The 19,414-nt window shown below is 34.6% G+C and overlaps 1 protein-coding gene, 2 long non-coding RNA genes and 1 pseudogene across 6 annotated transcripts; 2 read left to right on the top strand and 2 right to left on the bottom strand.

The window, feature by feature from the left end:
• The first annotated feature begins 9,399 nt into the window (after positions 1–9,399).
• Positions 9,400–11,688, top strand: LOC149536385 (jacalin-related lectin 19-like). 4 transcript variants are annotated; one of them, XM_089806817.1, is made up of 4 exons: positions 9,400–9,553; positions 10,239–10,279; positions 10,433–10,915; positions 11,019–11,688. In XM_089806817.1, the coding sequence occupies exons 2-4, from the start codon at positions 10,259–10,261 to the stop codon at positions 11,277–11,279; spliced, it is 765 nt and encodes a 254-aa protein (XP_089662943.1). In that variant the 5' UTR covers positions 9,400–9,553; positions 10,239–10,258; the 3' UTR covers positions 11,280–11,688. The 4 variants fall into 4 exon arrangements, with proteins under 4 accessions (XP_089662943.1, XP_089662944.1, XP_089662946.1 ...); XM_089806818.1 differs by having other exon boundaries at positions 9,418–9,498; XM_089806820.1 differs by having other exon boundaries at positions 9,435–9,553; positions 10,239–10,317.
• A 94-nt stretch (positions 11,689–11,782) lies between these two features.
• On the bottom strand, positions 11,783–12,809 carry LOC149536384 (uncharacterized). Its single transcript, XR_016358205.1, has 2 exons — positions 12,625–12,809; positions 11,783–12,278 (listed from the first exon to the last, which is right to left on the bottom strand). It is a non-coding gene; the product is annotated as an uncharacterized LOC149536384 (long non-coding RNA).
• Positions 12,810–13,566: 757 nt separating this feature from the next.
• On the top strand, positions 13,567–14,773 carry LOC149536383 (S-adenosylmethionine synthase 2-like; annotated as a pseudogene).
• A 3,649-nt stretch (positions 14,774–18,422) lies between these two features.
• Positions 18,423–19,193, bottom strand: LOC149536382 (uncharacterized). Its single transcript, XR_016356644.1, has 3 exons — positions 18,926–19,193; positions 18,700–18,791; positions 18,423–18,623 (listed from the first exon to the last, which is right to left on the bottom strand). It is a non-coding gene; the product is annotated as an uncharacterized LOC149536382 (long non-coding RNA).
• Between the last annotated feature and the right edge of the window lie 221 nt (positions 19,194–19,414).

The raw sequence follows: 19,414 nt of genomic DNA, 5'->3' as shown, positions 1-19,414 counted from the left end.
ATATATACTACTCATCTCTAACTTACGCCTAAATTTATTTATTTCCTAGTACAACTACTTACCACTACTAACTTCTAACTACACTAACTACTTAGCACTTACTAATACTAACTACACTAACTACTTTATACCCTAACCAAGCGCTACATCTAAGCGTTGTATTCCTAGCGCTTTCCCCAATACCCACGCGCCTCTTCTCATCCCATTCATGTGAGTGGTGACGAGGCCTATCTAAGGACTTACACAACGACATGCAGGAAGTGATACTTCGGGTGGGGTCGACGCATGGCAGTTCATCTGTCCTTGGCCTTCGTGTCACTCTCTCACACACACATATACTAAGAGTTAAATTTAGTTAATGTAAGGTTAACAATGACTTAGTAATATTACATTTGGTTTTATTGAACTGAATTTAATATAGTTGAAATATGATTATTATTAAATAATATGATAGTTAAATTTTTTAATATTTTTAGATGCAATTTTTTATGGAATGTTGTAATAAAGTAATTTTGTATGTAGATATAATTATTATTGATGAGAATCATTATCATGTTGAGTAAATGAATAGTTTATTTGGAGAATTTGGACACTTAAAATAGGAAAATGGGACTTATAGTTTGATTGAACTAAACTTGATATAAACCTTGTCCATTAAAAAACTTTTACAAATGAAAACTTCACTTTCATGGAGAACAAACCTTATGTGATTATAATGGACATCTACATGGCTGGACAACTACACTTGTGTTCTAAAAATCTTCATGGTGATGTATTTAATCATATTATGGGTTAGTTAGGGAAAACCCATTTAGTTGGCCAAATAGGAATGTCACTAGAGGCGAGGAGTTCAGTTTTTTTTTAGGTGATTCATGTCAAAATGATTATTCTATGTTCTATGATGATGACCAATTCTTTTCTAAGCTCATGTGTCGTGATTCTTGACGCAACCTATTAATGGTATTTATTATGTGAGCTATTTGCATTTGTAGTTGCCTTTATAAACCTGAGATGTTTGTGGTGATTTTTATGAGATGCATTTCTATGAGCTTAGGGTAGGTTATCTATGTCTATGTCGGGAAGTGGCTTACAATGGGAGTCTAAGCCCTAAAGAAGTTGCCTAGGTAAATCATTGTAAGTAGTATAAATTAGTGATAATATGATCATAAATGGGATTCAAAATGAATTAACAAGATGTCAGTTTTGATACCTCTCCCATGCCTCAAGTGCTAGTACAGACTAGGATGGGAGTAGAGAAGGTGCTTGGTTATGACCTTGCTTCATCAATATTCCTTGTCTATCTGAAAGGATATTGATGTCATGGAGAGTCACTAGGGGTTTGGGGTCCCGAGAGATTTTTAGGGTAGCCTTAGAGTTGGCTCATGTGATGACACTTTCCCACATGCACATTTGGTTTCCTACGTGTCTTATTTCCTTCATGATTAGATGTTACCTTGTGTATTTAGTACCTTTGAATTGAGACTTAGATTTCTTGTTGTGACTTTTCGATTGCTATTCATTTGGGACTTGAGGTTATCTCCTCAACATGATGGGAGTGATGCTACTTAGGTGCAAATGGCACTGGTTACGGTGCAACTTATTTGCACCTAGCCCCCTCGTCCCTCTGTATGCTAGCTAACAATAGTACGTCGATAATAGTACATTGTCTTGGCCAATTTACTTTGTACCTTCTCAAAAAAAATGCATGTCAAATAACATTTTTTATTTCAGAAGTATTCAAGAGATGATGTACTTCAAATATTATCACTATATGTGAAATTAAAAAACTGCTATTTAAAATGAATTTTCTCCAACAGTACAAAGTAAAAACATACACTCGTAAGACTGGATAGCGTACTACGAACGAGTTCATATGAAGGGGCGAGAGGGCTAGGTGCAAATAAGTTGCACCGTAGCCGATGCCAGATGCAAATAAGTTGCACTGTAGCCAGTGCCTAACCCACATCATTAAAATAACAGTGCATGCAATGCCTGCAAACTTATGGTGAGAAAGGACTGAAAAGACGTTGATGATATGAAATGACAATTGAAGCCCATGTCAAATCATAATGATTAAATTAATTTTTTTTTGGTTTTAAAATGTTATTATTTAATTATACTTAAATTAATAAGATTTATATTTACGCCGAGAGGCGTTCTATACAATCACAGCACAGGAATATGCCAAGATTCTTTGTCAATAAAAAAGAATTGGGAGCGGTTACAAACTTCCAAATTAAATATTAAAAAAGAATTCCCGAAATAATAGCTGGCCAAAATAATAGGAAGCCAAATGGAGGCCGAAATAATAGGCCTGAAATAATAGGGCCCGAAAAAGTAGGACCCGAAAAAAATAGGGCCCGAAAAAATAGGGGCGAAATAATTTCAATATTATTATTTCTTTGTTAAATATAATTTTGCATGCACATTCATGCTTATTTTTTGCGGGGAGTGGGGGAATTTGAAACAAATTCATGGAATGTGAAGAGATGTCTGTTGGGGGATATGAGAAGCCTCTTAGAAGTTATAAAACCAAGGCTCCTCATTTCATTTTCATTTTATGTTTTTGCAGGAAGGAAGAGGTGGAGGTTATTGGAGGATTAGATTGGAGTTTTTGAATAGGAGTAGATTGAAGTTTTGGAGTAACATTTTTGCAGGTGAGATTTTTATTTTTTATTTACATTTTCATTTAGATTTAGATGTAGATATAAATTGAAATTCAAAATTAGTTATAATATTCTACTTTGATTTAGATTTCAATTTTAATTAATTTCATTTAGATTTAGAATTCTATTCATAACTATTTAGGCTTGCATTTAATAGTTTAGTCTTGCATGTTTGATTTAGATTTAGATTTGTATTCAAAATCTATTTGATTTATATATTTTATAATACTTTTCATTGTTAATGGTGCTTGATGGGAGTGTTTTAGGGGTGTCTTCTTTTCTATTTCTGAAATATTTTGGTCCAATATGTACTTTCCTAACTAGATCTATCCATTTTCTTTTCATTCATGCATGGAGCTTCCTGATGCTATTAGCACATTGCTGGGACTGAATGGGAATGGATTAAAGGTAAACGACTGACTCTGGATCTAGATATGCATTTGGAATTGGCTCTGTTGCGGCTCCAGTTTATAGGTTCCTTCCTGCTACCTATTCTTTCGGTGGTTTAATCTGGTTAAGTGCTGATTGAGAGATTCTGGCTCATTCCCACCAGTTTTTAATTTTGTCACAATGTCTAGCGTATGGCATTTTGATGGGATTCTTCATTGGAAAATGGTGCAGATAATTATGTCAATGTTGAACGACTTGTCCAATGTGATAATTGCTCTGGATATAGAGTGCGGTCATGGTGATTTTCTTAGCAATACAATTGAAAAAAAAAGGGAAATTTGGTATTAACACAATGTTATAGGAAATCTCTGAGTAGAAATGCTTATAAATACATTCAAATTTCTTTTGTAACTCATAATATCAATCTCACTTTCTCTTGTGCTCCTTTAGTCTAAGAAAGATAACAGATTGGAGGAACAAAATTGCTTCTGTAACGGCAGTTGCAGGTGCAATTATTTTAGTAATTTTGGGCATTCTAACTGTTCTTGTGATGGGTACTTATGTTTTAGTTCTTATATTATGTGATTTGGTTGTATTTAGAGTCTTTTTAATAATGTTTGAAAGTACTATTAAATATAATAATAAAGATTAATTTAATGTTAAATATAACATGCTACAACACTTATCAAAAATATCAAAAACACAATTGCTACAGCAAAACGAGAATGGAGAAAAAAATTCAATTTTTGTATTAATTCGTCTACTTAAAATAGATTACAATTGCCATATTTTATATTGAGAAATGCCTCATATGGACTTTCACATGCTTATTTAACTACACTACAATCAAGACTGACTTTGTACTTAATCTAATTTTATCGAATGAGACTAGCCCAAGATTCCTATGTAACTGTTGTTATAACAAACATAGACAGCTGTAGAACTTGTGATTAATAATTTATAACTACTTGATTCTCCCTATTTCATGCGTAAATTCATGATTCTAAAAACTCAAAGTTCAAACTGCATGTTACATTCTCTTCCTTATTCGGTGAATTTGTGCATGACTATTAGATTAAACGGTGCATGGAAGAGACAAAACACTGAAAGAAATTACTCTTTTCTTATTATTGTTGTTGCTGCTATTTTTAATTTTTTTATAATTATTGTTAGTCTTGATGTTGTTTTTAATTTTATTATTACAAATATTGATTATTAATATCTCTGAGTTCATCTAGAGAATAGTACTAAATCTAGAAAAACTTAGTAATAACAGTTTGAGATAACTGCAGAAAGTTTTTATTTTCACAAATATTCTCTTTCTTTTGAAAATCTGTTGTTATTTTGGTAATGAATTGTAAAGTAGAAAGGAAAAACTTTCTGTAAATCTTTTTTGGTTACTGTTTCGCTTGCAATTTTCATTTTATATGAAAGTTTATTATTTTTTCAAATCTTAAAAATAAATATTTTTTATATATGTAATTTTATTTTATTATTAGAATAATAAGATTTTGGAGGTTGTAAAATATTGAAGTTTAGAAATTATTTTAGATTTTACAAATGAATTTTAACATAATATTTATATTAAAGAAAGAAAAGATAATAAAATTGTTACTTAAATCAAATATAAAAATTATAAAATTTTACCTAAATTTATTAATTGTATAAAAAACTATTAAAGATAATTAAGTTCCATTAAATGTACTTGATTTTATATTATAGAAATACAAACAAAAATTATAAATTGGGACAAACTTTACAAATGAAGTCAAATTTAAAGAGAGACAAATAACATGAGGTGATGTGTGTGTGTGTGTGTGTGTGTGAGTGTGTGTGTGTGTGTGTGTGTGTGTGTGTGTGTGTGTGTGTGTGTGAGAGAGAGAGAGAGAGAGAGAATTAACATGAGGCGACATGATACAGAGAAAGAGTGAGATACATAACATGATGCAATGTGTGTGTGTGTGTGTGTGTGTGTGTGAGAGAGAGAGAGAGAGAGAGAGGATAACCTTAGAGGGGGTAGAAGGAAAATCGGAGAGGGGGAGAGATGAGCCATGGAGAGAAAAAGCATAAGAAGGGTCCAAAATAGATGGAGATGGAGATGGTGGAGAGAGAGAGGCAATGAGAGAGAGAGAGAGAGAGAGAGAGAGAGAAGGGGAAGAGGGTGAGAGAAATGAGGTAGACATACATAGAGCATTTTAGAGATATATAAACATGAAGATGGTGTGTGTGTGTGTGTGTGTGTGTGTGTGTGTGTGAGAGAGAGAGAGAGAGAGAGAGAGATCACATGAGGTGATGTGGTAGAGAGAAAGAGTGAGACAAGGGGGAGAGAGTGAGAGACATGAGGTAGACATAGATAGATGTAGTGAAAAATAAGAAGGGAGAACGAGTGGGGCAGGGGCCGAGGGGGAGAGAGAGAGAGAGAGAGAGAGAGAGAGAGAGAGAGAGAGATGATTAGAGGGGGCAGGAGATGTAGATATATAGAAGGGGAGTAGGGAGAGATGAGCTAAATAAGAAAAAGAATATATAAGGCCCAAAAGAGATGTAGACAATGATGGGAAGAGGAAGAGTATGACAGATAGTGATAGACAATGACAATAATTATGGAGGGAGAGATGTATATATGTAGAGAAAGAGATGGACAAAGAGAATAATGTCGGGGGAGTGGGGAGGGTATACATTATTGGAGGGGGTGGGGGGGGTGGGGTGGGGTGGGGTAGTAATTATAGAATGGGACATGTGAGAGAGAGTGTGTGATTACAATTAACCCTAACCCTAACCCTAACTCTAAATTATAATTATAATTTAGAGTAATAATATTTATTAATTATAATTTTATCAGCTATAATATGATTAGTAACCCAAAAATTATCTTAACAACAATAATAACACAAACCCTAACTCTAACTCTAACTCTAACTAGATAATTCTAATTTTAACCCTAACCCTAACCCTAACCCTAACTCTAACTGTAACTCTATCTCTAACTTTAATTCTCCCCTTAACCCTAACCTTAACCCTTTATAATCCTAAATCTAATGCTAATTCTAACCCTAACCCTAATTCTAATCATAATCTTAGCAATAACTCTTACCCTAACCCTAAATCTAATCAAGTAACTTTAACCTTAACCCTAATCTAACCTTGATCACAACTCTATCTCTAACTTTAACTCTAACTCTAACTTGAACCCTAACTCTAACTCTAATTCTAACTCTAACTCTTATATGAACACTAACACTAACACTACCTCTAATTTTAACTCTAACTCTAATTGTAATCCTAACCCTAATGCTAATCCTAACCATAACCCTAACACTAACCCTAACCCTAACCCTAATGCTAACCCTAACCATAACCCTAACACTAACTGTAACCCTAACTCTAACACTAATTCTAATCCTAACCTTAATTCTAACCCTAAATATAACCCTAACTCTAACTCTAACTCTAACTCCAACCCTTATTTGAACTCTAATTCTAACTTTATCTCTAACCCTAACCCTAACCCTAACACTAACCCTAACTATATTTGTAACCCTAATTCTTACCCTTACCTTAACCCTAATTCTATCTCTAATCCTAACTATATTTCTAACCCTAACCCTAATCCCAACTCTAAGTCTAATTTTAAACCTAACCCTAACCCTAACTCTAACTCTAACCCTAACTGTAACTCTAACCCTAACAAGAACCCTAATTCTAATTCAAACCCTATCCCTTACCCTAATTTTCATCCTAATGCTAACCCTAACTTTAACTCTAACCCTAACCCTAACCTTAACACTAACCCTAGCCTTAATTCTAACCTTAACCCTAACCTTAACTCTAACACTAACCCTAACCCTATCTGTAACACTAACCTTAAGCATAAACATTAATTTGTCCCTAACTCTAACCCTAAATCTAACTCTGCCATAATTGGACTCTAACCATAACCCTAACCCTAACTTTAATCTTGGCTCAAAACTTTTCCCTAACCATAACTCTAGAACCTTAACCCTTACTCAAGCCCTAACCCTAACCCTGGACCTACTATAACCGTAACCATAACCATAAGTCTAACCCTAACCTTAACCATGAGCATAACTCTAACCCTAAACTTAACCATAAACATAACTCTATCCCTAACTCTAACCCTAAATCTAACTCTACCATAACTAGACTCTAACCCTAACCCTAACCCTAACGCTAACTTTAATCCTAACTAAAACCCTAACCCTAATCCTAAACCTAACCTTAACCCTGACTCAAACCCTAACCCTATCCCTATAATAACCCTAACTCAAGCCCTATAATAACCCTAACCCTAACCATAACCTTAACCATGAGCATAACTATAACCCTAAATCTAACATGACCATAATCAAACTCTAACCCTAACCCTAACCCTTACTTTAATCTTGACTCAAACCCTAACCTTCACTCTAACCTTAACCTTGACTCAAACCTTAACCCTACCCTTACTACAACACTAACCCTAACCATAACCATAACTCTAACCCTAACCTTAACTATGACCATAACTCTAACCCTAACCTTAACCATAAACATAACTCTAATCCAAACCTTAACCATAACCATAACTCTAACCATAACCTTAACCATAAACATAACTCTAACCCAAACCTTAACCATAATCGTAACTCTAACCCTAACCTTAACCATAACTCAAACCCTAACCTTAACTCCAGCCCTAACCCTAATGCTAACCCTAACCCTTATTCTATCCCTAAGGTTAACATTAATTATAATGGTAACTTTGTCCCTAACCATATATCTATGTTTGACTATAACATTTTACATTACAATATGCCAAAAAGAAAATTACTTTTTTTAAACCATAATCCTACCTCTAACTCTAACCCTAAATATAACCCTAACTGTAAATCTAACTCTACCATAATTAGACTCTAATTCTAACCCTAATCCTTAGTTTAACCTTCACTAAAACTGTAACCTAACCCTAACTCTAACCTTAACCTTGACTCAAAACTCTAACTCTAACCTTAACCCTTACTTTAATCTAGATGAAAACCATAGCCCTAACCCTAACCTTAACCCCAACTCAAACCCTTACCCTAACCTTAACCCTGATGTAACTCTATATACAACCCTAACTCTAAATATAAACCTAACCTTAACCATCACCCTAAAACTAACCCTTTCTCTACCCCTTTCTCTAACTCTAACCATGAATCTAATTTTAACCCTAACCCTAAGCCTAATTTTAACCCTAATTATAACCCTAATTTAAACTCTAACTCTAGCCCTTATTCGAGCTCCAATTCTAACTCTACCTCTAACTCAAACCCTAACTCTAAGTCTAATCCTAACCCTAAGTATATGTTTAACCTAAACCCTTATTCTTACCCTCGCCCTTTCCTTAACCCTAACCCTAACTCTAATTCTAACCCTAACTATATTTGTAACCCAAATTCTAACCCTAATCCTAACATTAACTCTAACTCTAATTCTAAACCTAACCTTAACTATAACCCTAACAAGATTCATAATCCTAAAAATAACCCTAGCCCTAACCCTAATGCTAATCCTGACTCTAATTGTAACTCTATTCCTAACCATAACTCTAACCCTATATATAACTCAAACCCTAACAATAGCCCCAACCCTAACACTAACCTTAACCCTAACTATAACTCTACTCTTCAATATAACATTTTACGTAACAATATGCTTAAAATAAAACTGAATTAAAGTGATGCAAATGAACACCATATATAGAATTAAAAAATAAAATATTCAAGAATAATTTTATAATAAGTTTACACTATTACATTTTTATAGTAAGTTTATACAATTGTATTTAAAAAGAAATAAATAATTCAGCACTTACCTTTAAAAAATAGAAAAAAATTTAAAAATACTTTTCCTATTGCGTCGCGATTGCCACTAGCTTATATATACCTCTATATATATTACGCTGAGAGTAATCGTTCTCGAGGCGCCTATTTTCATTTTCATAAATCCCAACTGTGATTAAAATAACCTTGGGATTAAATGAAAATAGGCGCCTCGAGAACGATTACTCTCGGCGTAATATATATAGAGGTATATATAAGCTAGTTATAAACTACAACTCGAATATTGCTTTCTTAAATATGGACATTGCTTTCTGACATACATATAAGAGGTGGCGGAGGGGCGCATCAGATTCTCTATTTACCTAGTTTCCCCGAATTTATACCCTCAATCTGAGATAAGATCAAACTTGCGACGGAATTATACTTTTCTTTACAGCTGGAAACATGATCCCCACTGCTATGAGTAAATGAGGCGTATGGAATATTATAAGATCAATCACGTCGTAACGTTTCTGTACAGCTAGAAATATATTCCCGCGCTACCATCAATCTTCCTTGTATATCTTTCCCATTTAGTGACTTCTCATAAGCGAGTTCTACTTAGGGAGAACATTGGTGAGGTACTTCGTTATCGGAAAGTTTTGTTCTTTAATCTTTGCCGAGACTTCATTGCAGGCAAGTCTCTAGAGAGCTTCGCTTTTCTAATGTTATTGTTTGTGAATATTATAGTTTATTATTGTGATCATAACTCTTTGATATTAGGTTTAATCATTAAAAAAAAATCCCTGCTATTTCTAATTTCTTTTGTGATAAATACATTGAAACCCTATGTTAGGGTTTAAGAGTTCCAGTAGATCCGGCAAAATTAGAAGAAAATTAATGGAACTCTGAGTTAAGCCTGGTACATTAAAAGGGTTCGAAGCATATTTTCTATTTGCGTTATGTATTTGCTTTTTATAAAAAAATTATGTGAAAAGAATATGAATAGCGCGGCATATTTGCAGAGCTTCAGCCTTTGGTTGAGTGCTGTTGCGGTTGGTTCTGTTGAAAAGGGATGAGACTTATTTAGCTATAATATGAGGTTTTTAGTAGACTTTCAAAATTTTGGAAGGAATTATTTTTCATATATTACCTAGTGATGATTGAAAGTCAGTAAAATGTTAAGAAAAATTCAAATAACTTTTACAGACCCTGTTTCTCTCACAACAGTCTTGTCTTTGTTTCGATTAGTTCTTAGATTTGTATTTGCAGCGAACATCAAAGCGAAAACTTTATGTAAAATTGTCCAAATAATTTGTCTCGAGCATGTGTTGTCTACATCTATAGTTGTTTTTTATGACAAGTTTGTAATGAATGTCAGATTCAACTGGAAGCAGAACAATGTCAAGCATAGTAATGAAGGTAAGGGATTTGGTTCAAACTCGTTCTGGAACAATTGGGTCAGTATTTTTTGAAGAATGAATTCAATGTAGATCAAGCTTTTTGTCGTTGAATATTTGGTGTTTCTTACTCTTAGACGGTCTTTGTGGCAACGTTGCATTAATGGTTTTTCAGGTGAAATATGAAGAGACGATGATAAGGCTTAAGGTGTTTATACCTTACGCGGGTGAAAAACCAGCTCTATCTTTGCATGGTTTGAAATCCAAGATTTTTGATACCTTCAAGTTGAAGGGAGTCGCCGATAGGCTAAATTTAACATATACAGATGAAGATGGTGACGCTATTGCTATATTAAATGAAGAAGATTATTTGGAGGCGTTCAGCCAGAACCTCAGCCGTATTTATGTTCAAGCATCGTTAATTAAGAGAGAAGGAAGTTGTGTGAGATGCCGTGAAATTAGCTTTCATAAAGTGGGGCCATTCGGTGGAGGCGGGGGATCCGACTGGGACGATGGAAAATTTGAAGGAATACGTGGAATTACTATTTATACGAGTTGGGAATATTTGGTTTCCATTCAAGTTACTTATGCCACTGGAAAAGCTACCACTCATATGGGGGCTCCGCACGGAGGAGACGGAGGCGGTGGCTATACAACGGTAATCATTGTTAATTTCAGTGTTGTTTCTTATAACCATTGTGGGTTTTTCCTCTTAAAAAAACATTAGCTTTCATTTGCTTCAAACATTGTATGGTGTGCAGATGTTCAGGTACCCAGAGGAAAAGCTTCAAAAGATAAGTGGATGTAGTGGACTCGTAGAAAGTAAGAGGACAGTGATCAAAAGTTTGTCGTTTGAAACCAACGTTGCAAAATATGGCCCATTTGGCGTAGTAGATTTGGCCACTTTTGAGGTCGATTTGAGATCAGATGATGCAGTCGGTTTTTATGGGCGAGCTTGTAGTAGATATCTGGTCTCTATTGGTTTGCACATCCAATCGAGTTATGTGACAATAAGTTTGTGAGGATCGGTCATAGGCTTCTCTTTTCATCTCTATGCGACCCTGGTATATTAGGATATTAAGTGTTATAGGTGTGTTCTCAAGTAAATAGATTTCTATGTGCTATCACACTACAACATGGAGGGGGTATAAAGACATTTGTTACGACAATTCCTTAATCAATTGTCTCTATCTGAGACAATACAAAAGTTATGTATCGTCTCACATCTTGTCTTTAACCGAGTGTCTTAAAAATTGTCGTAAAGTATTGTCTCTATAAGACAATATGAATGAAAAGTAATTTCGTCTCTATAGAGACAATTTACTTCAATCCCAACTATTGTCTCCAAAGGGACAATACATATTTACATCCGACTATTGTCTCTAAGAGACATTATTAAACGAATCTATTAAAAATATTTTTTTCTTACAATCTCTACATCTATTGTTTAATAATAGAAATATTAACTATAATTATTTTCAATAGTTCTTACAAGATAGTCAACAATGTACCATAACAAACTTAATTCACAAGAAAAATTCGTATTAATTTATTTATTTCCAATGCTTTTCTTACAAAATGATGTGGAGTTGCTCCACCACAACCAATAAAGTACATCATGGATATTAAATATCCACCGCAATGACTTCCCTTAACTCTATAGCCTCATAGTGAAGTGCCTAAACTAACCCAAACACCTTCATATTACACGACCAACAAGTTTAATGGTGTAGTACAAAAGATCCTTGCTGTAAATACACATTTTTATGAAGAAAATGATAAGGAGATTTCTTCTTTAGATTTCTGGAGTGATATGTCACTCTTTTTATAAGCTCATGAGATCTGAAAATTCCTGCACTTTTACTGCAATCTAATTGGCACGGTCCCTAATGACATGAATGTCCATCTCAGTGAGGTCTATGGCCTGCAAGTCATAGTGAACACCATCAAGCTCCCTTCTAAGTCTGTCTTTGGAGGTAGTATAAAACATCTTTTCCCAAATACAGGATGCAGCTGGAGACCTAATGATATCATTAAAACATTCATCACATTTAGATGTTGGAAGATAGACATTAATGTGCAATGTGTATAGTTTAATTGATAACAACAAACAAAGTAGATATACAACAGAGTAAAAAGCTGTGATTAAAGCCATGGTGCAATCTCAAATGTTTCCTAACTTAATGAAATTTGATTAGAGGGGAAAATATTCCCATCCATTTGAGCAAAAATTTTAACACCATATACTTCAATACTCAACTTAATTTGGATATTGAAAATTATTGTTTCAAATACCAAATGGTGCACCATATTTATGTATGAATCAGATAGACATAAGAAAAATGAATGAAATGCAACAGAACTGACCCGGCAATGAAGAATATCTTTCTCTTCTGGCAGTTGTGGTAATGTGCCCCATGGTTATTATTCTTATTCCATACTATCCTTATGTAGGTAAAATGAAGGGCAAATCCTGTAGATTTAAATTGTTCATCTTCACAACAAATGCTCCAACTTTTATTATAACATACCCATCCAATTTCAAGTATGTGGATGCACACTACCTGCCATTCCATAATAAAAAAATGCACTAATATTCAAAGCCAGTAGTATGTCAATGAGTGGGATGAATATACATTGTGTTTTACTTACCTTGCAAGCAATAGTTGCCTAACTTTGATGGTTGCTTATGCATTCCATTAGACCTGAAAAAATAACTATAAAAGAAACTCATCAGATTGTAGTCACTTATAATATTTAGCCTTGTAGAACAACAAAATACAAACAATTGTAGAATGCATTAGTTGATTTAACACCGATGGAGGGAGATTTTTCATCAAAAACAGAGGCTCGTGGAATTCTTGCATTTTCATAATCTTCAAAGGCACTCCTGATCATATCTAAGATTTCAGAAAATAAATCCAAAATGTTTACTTTATTATGTAATTAGCATACTTAAACCATGTCAGTTTACCTCCTACATGACTTATGAGATGTGCAATGATTAGAAGTTTAATAGGATTGTGCATATCATGTGTGGATTCAAGATGTTGTTTGTAAGACAACAGATAGGCATATTTAAAACAGACAACTTTAATATATGCATGTTTCCATATTTAATCATATATAATGATTAAAAAGATACTGTTGCTCTTATTGGTCTCCTTGAACTTAACTGAATATTTTGTGCATCTGGTCTTATTTTGAATAATTTATTGTGCTCCATTCTTAATTTTAACTAACCTTCATATCAGAGCATTATCAACAGTATTGCTCCATATGTAGATGATCGTACTAATCATAGCAAAGATGGATTATTATGGTGATTTACACTAAGTTCAAGATGTACAGTTCAGATCGATGGTCAGTTACCTAATCAGAATCAAAGTTAAAAACATAGTGAGAAACCTAGATATGGGCTCAGTACACACCAGCTGTCCACGATGTTGATCTGGATGCTGATAACTGCAAGGTGCAAATGAACATTAAGTAGTAGAGCCCTGAGAGCCCTGATATTACCCAGGGTGTGCACAAACATCTTACCAAGAGGCCCAAGGAAAGTGGAGCTTGTGACTAGGGTCACATGTTTGGCTATGCAACTGATCAAATGCCCAAGCTCATGCCTCTCACTCATATCTTGGCCACCAAGTTGAGTGCCAAGCTGACAGAGGTCAAACAGTACGGTACTTACCCTTGGTTGACGCATGATGGTAAGACCCAGGTCACCATGGAGTACATAAAGAAAGGAGGTGTCATGGTTCTTGAATGTTGAGCACACCGTTCTTATCTCCACTCAGCATGACAAAACTGTCACCAATGACTAGATTGTGGCAGATCTCAAGGAGCATGTCATTAAACCAGTGATCCCAGATAAGTACCTGGATGAGAACACTATCTTCCACTTGAATCCATCAGGAAAGTTTCTGATAGAACCCCATTCAGTGATAGATATGGAGGTTGGGGAGCTCATGGAGGAGGGGCATTCTTGGGAAATGATCTAACCAAGGTGGATTTTAGTGGAGCATATATAATCAGACAGGCTGGCAAAATTTTTGTGGCCACTGAGCTTGCAAGACGATGCATCATGCAAGTTTTATATGGCATTGTGGTGTCACAGACTATATTTGTGGACACACAGAGAACTGGAAAGATCCATAACAAGGAAATCCTCATCGTACTTGAGGAGACCATTGATTTCAGGCCTGACATGATTGCAATCAACTTCGATTTGAAGAGGGGAAGAGATCTGAGGTTCCAAAAGATTTCTGCCTATGGCCAATTTGGAAGAGATGACCAGGATTTCAATTGGGAAATTGTAATGGCCCTCAAGGGTGATGGAGCCCAAATTTTTTGCCTCTATTTGAGAGATAATATTGGAGACTTGATGAAGTATTAAGGATGTCAAGGGCATTCATGATATTGTTGATCTTCATCATTGATGTCAACAGTAAGACGGCAAAGCATATTGATGAATTTATATAAAAAAAATATGATTGTGTACTTAATGTATTACATAGATACCAATAACTTCACGATCACATCCTAGTCAGTTGTATCTCAAGATTGAGGGAGTAATTTAATGTACATGCATATCAGAGAATGAAACTGGAAACTCAGAAATAGGAAAGTTTATATGCTTTACCTCATACTCTACCCTCATACTCTACTGTGAGTGGACATGGAGTTTGTGACTACTTTTTTCTGTGTAAGTACATGAAAATAAGAGGCTTCAAAAGATAATAGGTATATTATTATCAGGCATCATGTGGAACAGTGATTTGAAAGATTTGAATAAAAACTAAGGAACAATGGTTGAAAATATATACAATATCAGAAAAACATAAATAGAAATTAATGGTAAGTAATAGTTTGTTTAAAGATTTAATACAGAGGCCCATCTATTGTGACTTGTGAGCAATCATCAAAGTAATGATATGTAGTGACGATGAAAAGATGCTATGAAGTTTAATTAATGACAGAATAAAGAATGTACCAATGACAAATCCTATGATATGGAGGCATCAAAGATAATAATACTCGTGAGGAACAATTCTAGCAGCCTGATGTCCTTTGTTTTTTCTCCAACATTAAGGTCACAACGCATGCTCTACAAATGAATAAAAATTATATACAGAAGTTGGGTATATTTCTATTGAAGGTGGTGAATGGGATATCTCAGAGCATCTCATTCAATGATTTAAGCTACTCTAACCACCTCTCTGTCATATTCCAAATTCAAAGATAAGACATGATCATATAATATGAGATTGAAAGGAAGAAATTTTGATAGAGAAGGTATGATATCAATCGGGAACAAGGATGGGAGGTTATGTGTGAAGTGGGTAATTAAAGATATGTCTAAAAGTTTCACAACCCATGTTATATAAATTGTGTGCCAAGATAAATCAAATGTGGCATGTATATGTAGGGAATGGGTGGTCATTGGTTGATAAACTTGAATTTGATACATGAACGCTTCATGCATTCACAGTGTCACTAGAGGAAAAAAAAACTGGGCTTCTTCAAGAAGTTTAAACAAATCTGATTATTGTCTTCCTATACAATATAAGACCACATGACTGGCACCAATATGATATTTTCATGATTTTTCTGTAAGGAAACAAAATTTTATAGTTGGCAGATAGTACTGTCATCCAAATTAGGTGGCCTCAACTTTATGGGTTCATCAAAATCCTCCCATCCCCTAATTGGTTGAACTCAGTCAATTTCAGGTAAGGGTGTTTGAAGATTTCAACTCCTTCCTAGATTGCATCTTCTAGTGGTAGTCCCTTACACTTGATTAAGTATTTAGGAATAGCTTTACTATGCTTTCTCTTTACCCTTACATCCAAAACGGATTCAAGTATCAATTTTCCTTCAGAAACTAGTGAAGGGAGTTCGTTGGATAGGTTGATCTATTGTGAAAGAGCTTTTTTTAAGTGTGAAACATGGAAAATATAGTGATTGCTGTTGTCGGGAGGTAATTCTAGTTCATAAGAAACTTGTACCACTTTTTTAATCACTTGGTAAGTGCAATAGGAATATGGTGTAAGCCTCTCTTTTGCACTTCCCTGCATAGATAATTGTCTAAAAGCTGCAACTTTAGAAGCACCAAATTGTCCTCTTAAATGCTTTCTCTGTCTGATGTCCATCTGCATACAAGTTCTACCCACTTTGGGCTTGTTGGAAGTTCTCTTAATTGGATTCCTGAATATTTTTCATTTGGTGAGTCAAATCTTGAGCACTAGGTACTCTACTATCAATGAGATCTGTTCTACAAAAGAAGTTGCATCATAGCCATACAATGCTTAAAGTGGAAGATTCTAACTGATGGATGGTAAGTTGTACTGCAGCAGTACTGCCCAAAAAATGGCTTGTTCTCAAGCCATTACACATGACAACTCTACAGTGACTCCAAATACAGCAGCCAATACCCGGATTCCAAATTAATCTAGAATCTCAGTATGTCTTCCCTTGTACGTCTCTTTTAAACTTTAATTGTTGTACTCTAATTTAAACATCACCATATATCCAATTGTGAAACAATGCATCATGATCCCAATAATGAGAGATTTGGCTGAATGGCCTGCTGTAATCATTCTCAAATCAATGATGAGAGATTTGGCTGAATGTTTTTTTATTCATCCTCCTAACATGGTCAATGACAGACAAATGAAACTGGGACATTTGGTTTTTGAGTGTGGGGTTCCAGCAGAGGGTATTGATTTTGTCCTGATCCATCTTCTCTTGCACAAAAGTGTTCAAGAAATAAACCCCCACAAAAAGTCCCTTGTTCCCACGATGATCAGAACAAGTCTTGTCAACTTATCACTACAAATTCCAGGGATATTGATCCTGAGGGTCTTTTACATCATGTCAAATTGGGTAATGGTGATTCTCAGGACATGAATGTTATCAATAACCATCAGGAGAATTTGAACGTTATCAATAACCAACAGGAGGTTATGAATGTTATAAATTACCATCTGAGGGGGGCAGAGGAGGATTTGCAGCTTCAAAATCCCCTAGAAGTCCAGTTTCAACTGTTGCACCCAGATTTGAGTGTTCAACTTAAATCATGCAAGGGGCTTCATTTTTATGTCAAGGATTCTGTTATGAGTTCTTCACCCTCTGACGAGAGTAGGTCAGTCAAAGGACTTGCCAAGGTTGGGGCAGATTTGGAGATTCCCACTTTTGTTTCTGGGAAAGATAATTATTTTCCCATGGAGGTTCAAGCAGTACCTGAGGGAGTAGTGCAACCTACATTTACCATAGAGGGTACTCTTTCGAAGGTAGAGTGCAGCTGTATGTTGAAATCACAACCTGCCCCTGCTTCTCATATGGTCTCCGCTTTTCAAAAGGTTTACTAACTTCAACACCCAATGTGTCTGTTGGATCACAACTATCGTACCCATTTTAATGTGAGTACAGAGCAGAGTCTTATCCAGTCGAGTTTTGTAGCTGCAGATTTTCTACTTAGAGATTTGATTCCTCCCTTGGGTTTTCTAATCATTTACCCTCAGAATGGCTCAAAGGTTGTGTTGAAAGAGCGAGATCTAAACAAATGCTGATATGACAATACAGGGTTCGCCATGTGTAAGCAAGCATCCCAGTCTTCTTCGTCCTCTTGATGATCTAAATGACAGTCTCATTATGACATTGTACTTTATGTTGTTTTGACTGTGCTTGGAAACATTCCTACTGTTGTAATGTTTTCTTCTATCTAATAATAGTACGGGTGTATGGACCTTTTACGAAAATATATATATATATATATATATTGAAAAGCTGATCCCAATTAATAGTCTGTAAATTATGATAATCCAGTTACTGGCAATGCTAAAGATACCATAATTAGGTTGGTCATGCCCATTGATTGTTTGATAAACGCTTTCATGTTAATATTTTGTCCATATCAACGATAAATACACACATCAAGTTAACATTACATAAATATATTATATATTGTAGGGAGCTGATAGATGTAACTAAATCTAGACAATCAAATTCAGAATCAGTAATATACATATCTAGTAAAATGATGCCATCTCTAAGTTAAGATTATGTTAGCGGAAAGAAAATTAATGATGAAGTTACCTACAAACAGTAAGTAATGATCTCTTGTCAAGTGAAGACAATCAAATTCAGAATCAGTAAAACTATATATCATAGATCTCTAAAATAATATAATGTTAGCAGTAAGAAATGTGATTACGAAATTGCCTGACAATAGTAATGTACTCCAACGAGTAATGATGTGGTTTTGAGTTACAACATCTTCTCCATTGATATCTTGCACACCACCAGTCATTGTGGACTTCATATCCAAGTCCAACACACGTGGTCCACCTCATCTCTTCAAATAACTGTATTAAATAAGAATAGTTCAATATTACATTTATAACTCATATATATCATAGTTGAGGAATCTAAAATAACTACCTAAAATGATTTGTTGCAGTCTCTATCAATTTGAATGTGCTGCCTAATTCACACAACCCATTTGCATTTTACCCATCATCTCCTAGGGAAACCTGCAGTAAATACAAGTCAGAATTCATCCATTTGAGATCAAACAATGATAAGGTAAAGGGTTAGAGACCCACTTGTAATTACAAAAATAGAATATGTTTATTGAATGCCCTAATTAGAATGCGTAATGGCTTACCTGTTTGAACTTTTCCAGAAATTGCTTACGTATTTATTGCAACCCAGTCACACAACTTATATCTTGGTTAGTCTCTGCAGTTCTCAGCCTTGTATGAGTGTCTCCAATATGTTCTCTAAAATTTAGAAGTATGGAAGTTTTTTCACTAGAGAGGTAGATAATGGATAGAATCTACTGCCTCGTATATGTAGAATTTGATGTTTCCTATGAATGTACAGTCAACACAAACTCATTTGAGAGCTTAACCAAATGATCTATAACAACAATAAAAATGTGTCAAACCCAAATAAAATTACAACAACTGTTTTCAAATTACCTCCCATACTAAAAACTGCAAGTTGACCCAAAACAATAATAGAAAAGAATAGCAATATTACCTTGATCTCTTCTAATTTCTGTTAACCTCAACAATTTAATGAAAAAATGTGTTTACAACAATCAAATTAGATATGTTATATGCAAAGAGTTCAAAGACTATTACCAACTGAA

Source organism: Cupressus sempervirens, chromosome 10 (assembly GCF_028749045.1).
Source record: "Cupressus sempervirens isolate cs-2001-9-10 chromosome 10, ASM2874904v1, whole genome shotgun sequence".
In the NCBI taxonomy this organism is placed as follows: domain Eukaryota; kingdom Viridiplantae; phylum Streptophyta; class Pinopsida; order Cupressales; family Cupressaceae; genus Cupressus; species Cupressus sempervirens.
Note: the sequence above shows the minus strand (reverse complement) of the source record. Positions and strands in the feature narration are given on the sequence as shown.

What these genes read in the sequence shown, in the direction of transcription:
- LOC149536385 (XM_089806817.1), top strand. Translation starts at nt 10,259, where the DNA reads ATGTCAAGCATAGTAATGAAG. An exon ending in TGTCAAGCATAGTAATGAAG is followed by an intron (nt 10,280 to 10,432) that starts GTAAGGGATTTG and finishes ATGGTTTTTCAG; the next exon opens with GTGAAATATGAAGAGACGAT. An exon ending in GAGGCGGTGGCTATACAACG is followed by an intron (nt 10,916 to 11,018) that starts GTAATCATTGTT and finishes TATGGTGTGCAG; the next exon opens with ATGTTCAGGTACCCAGAGGA.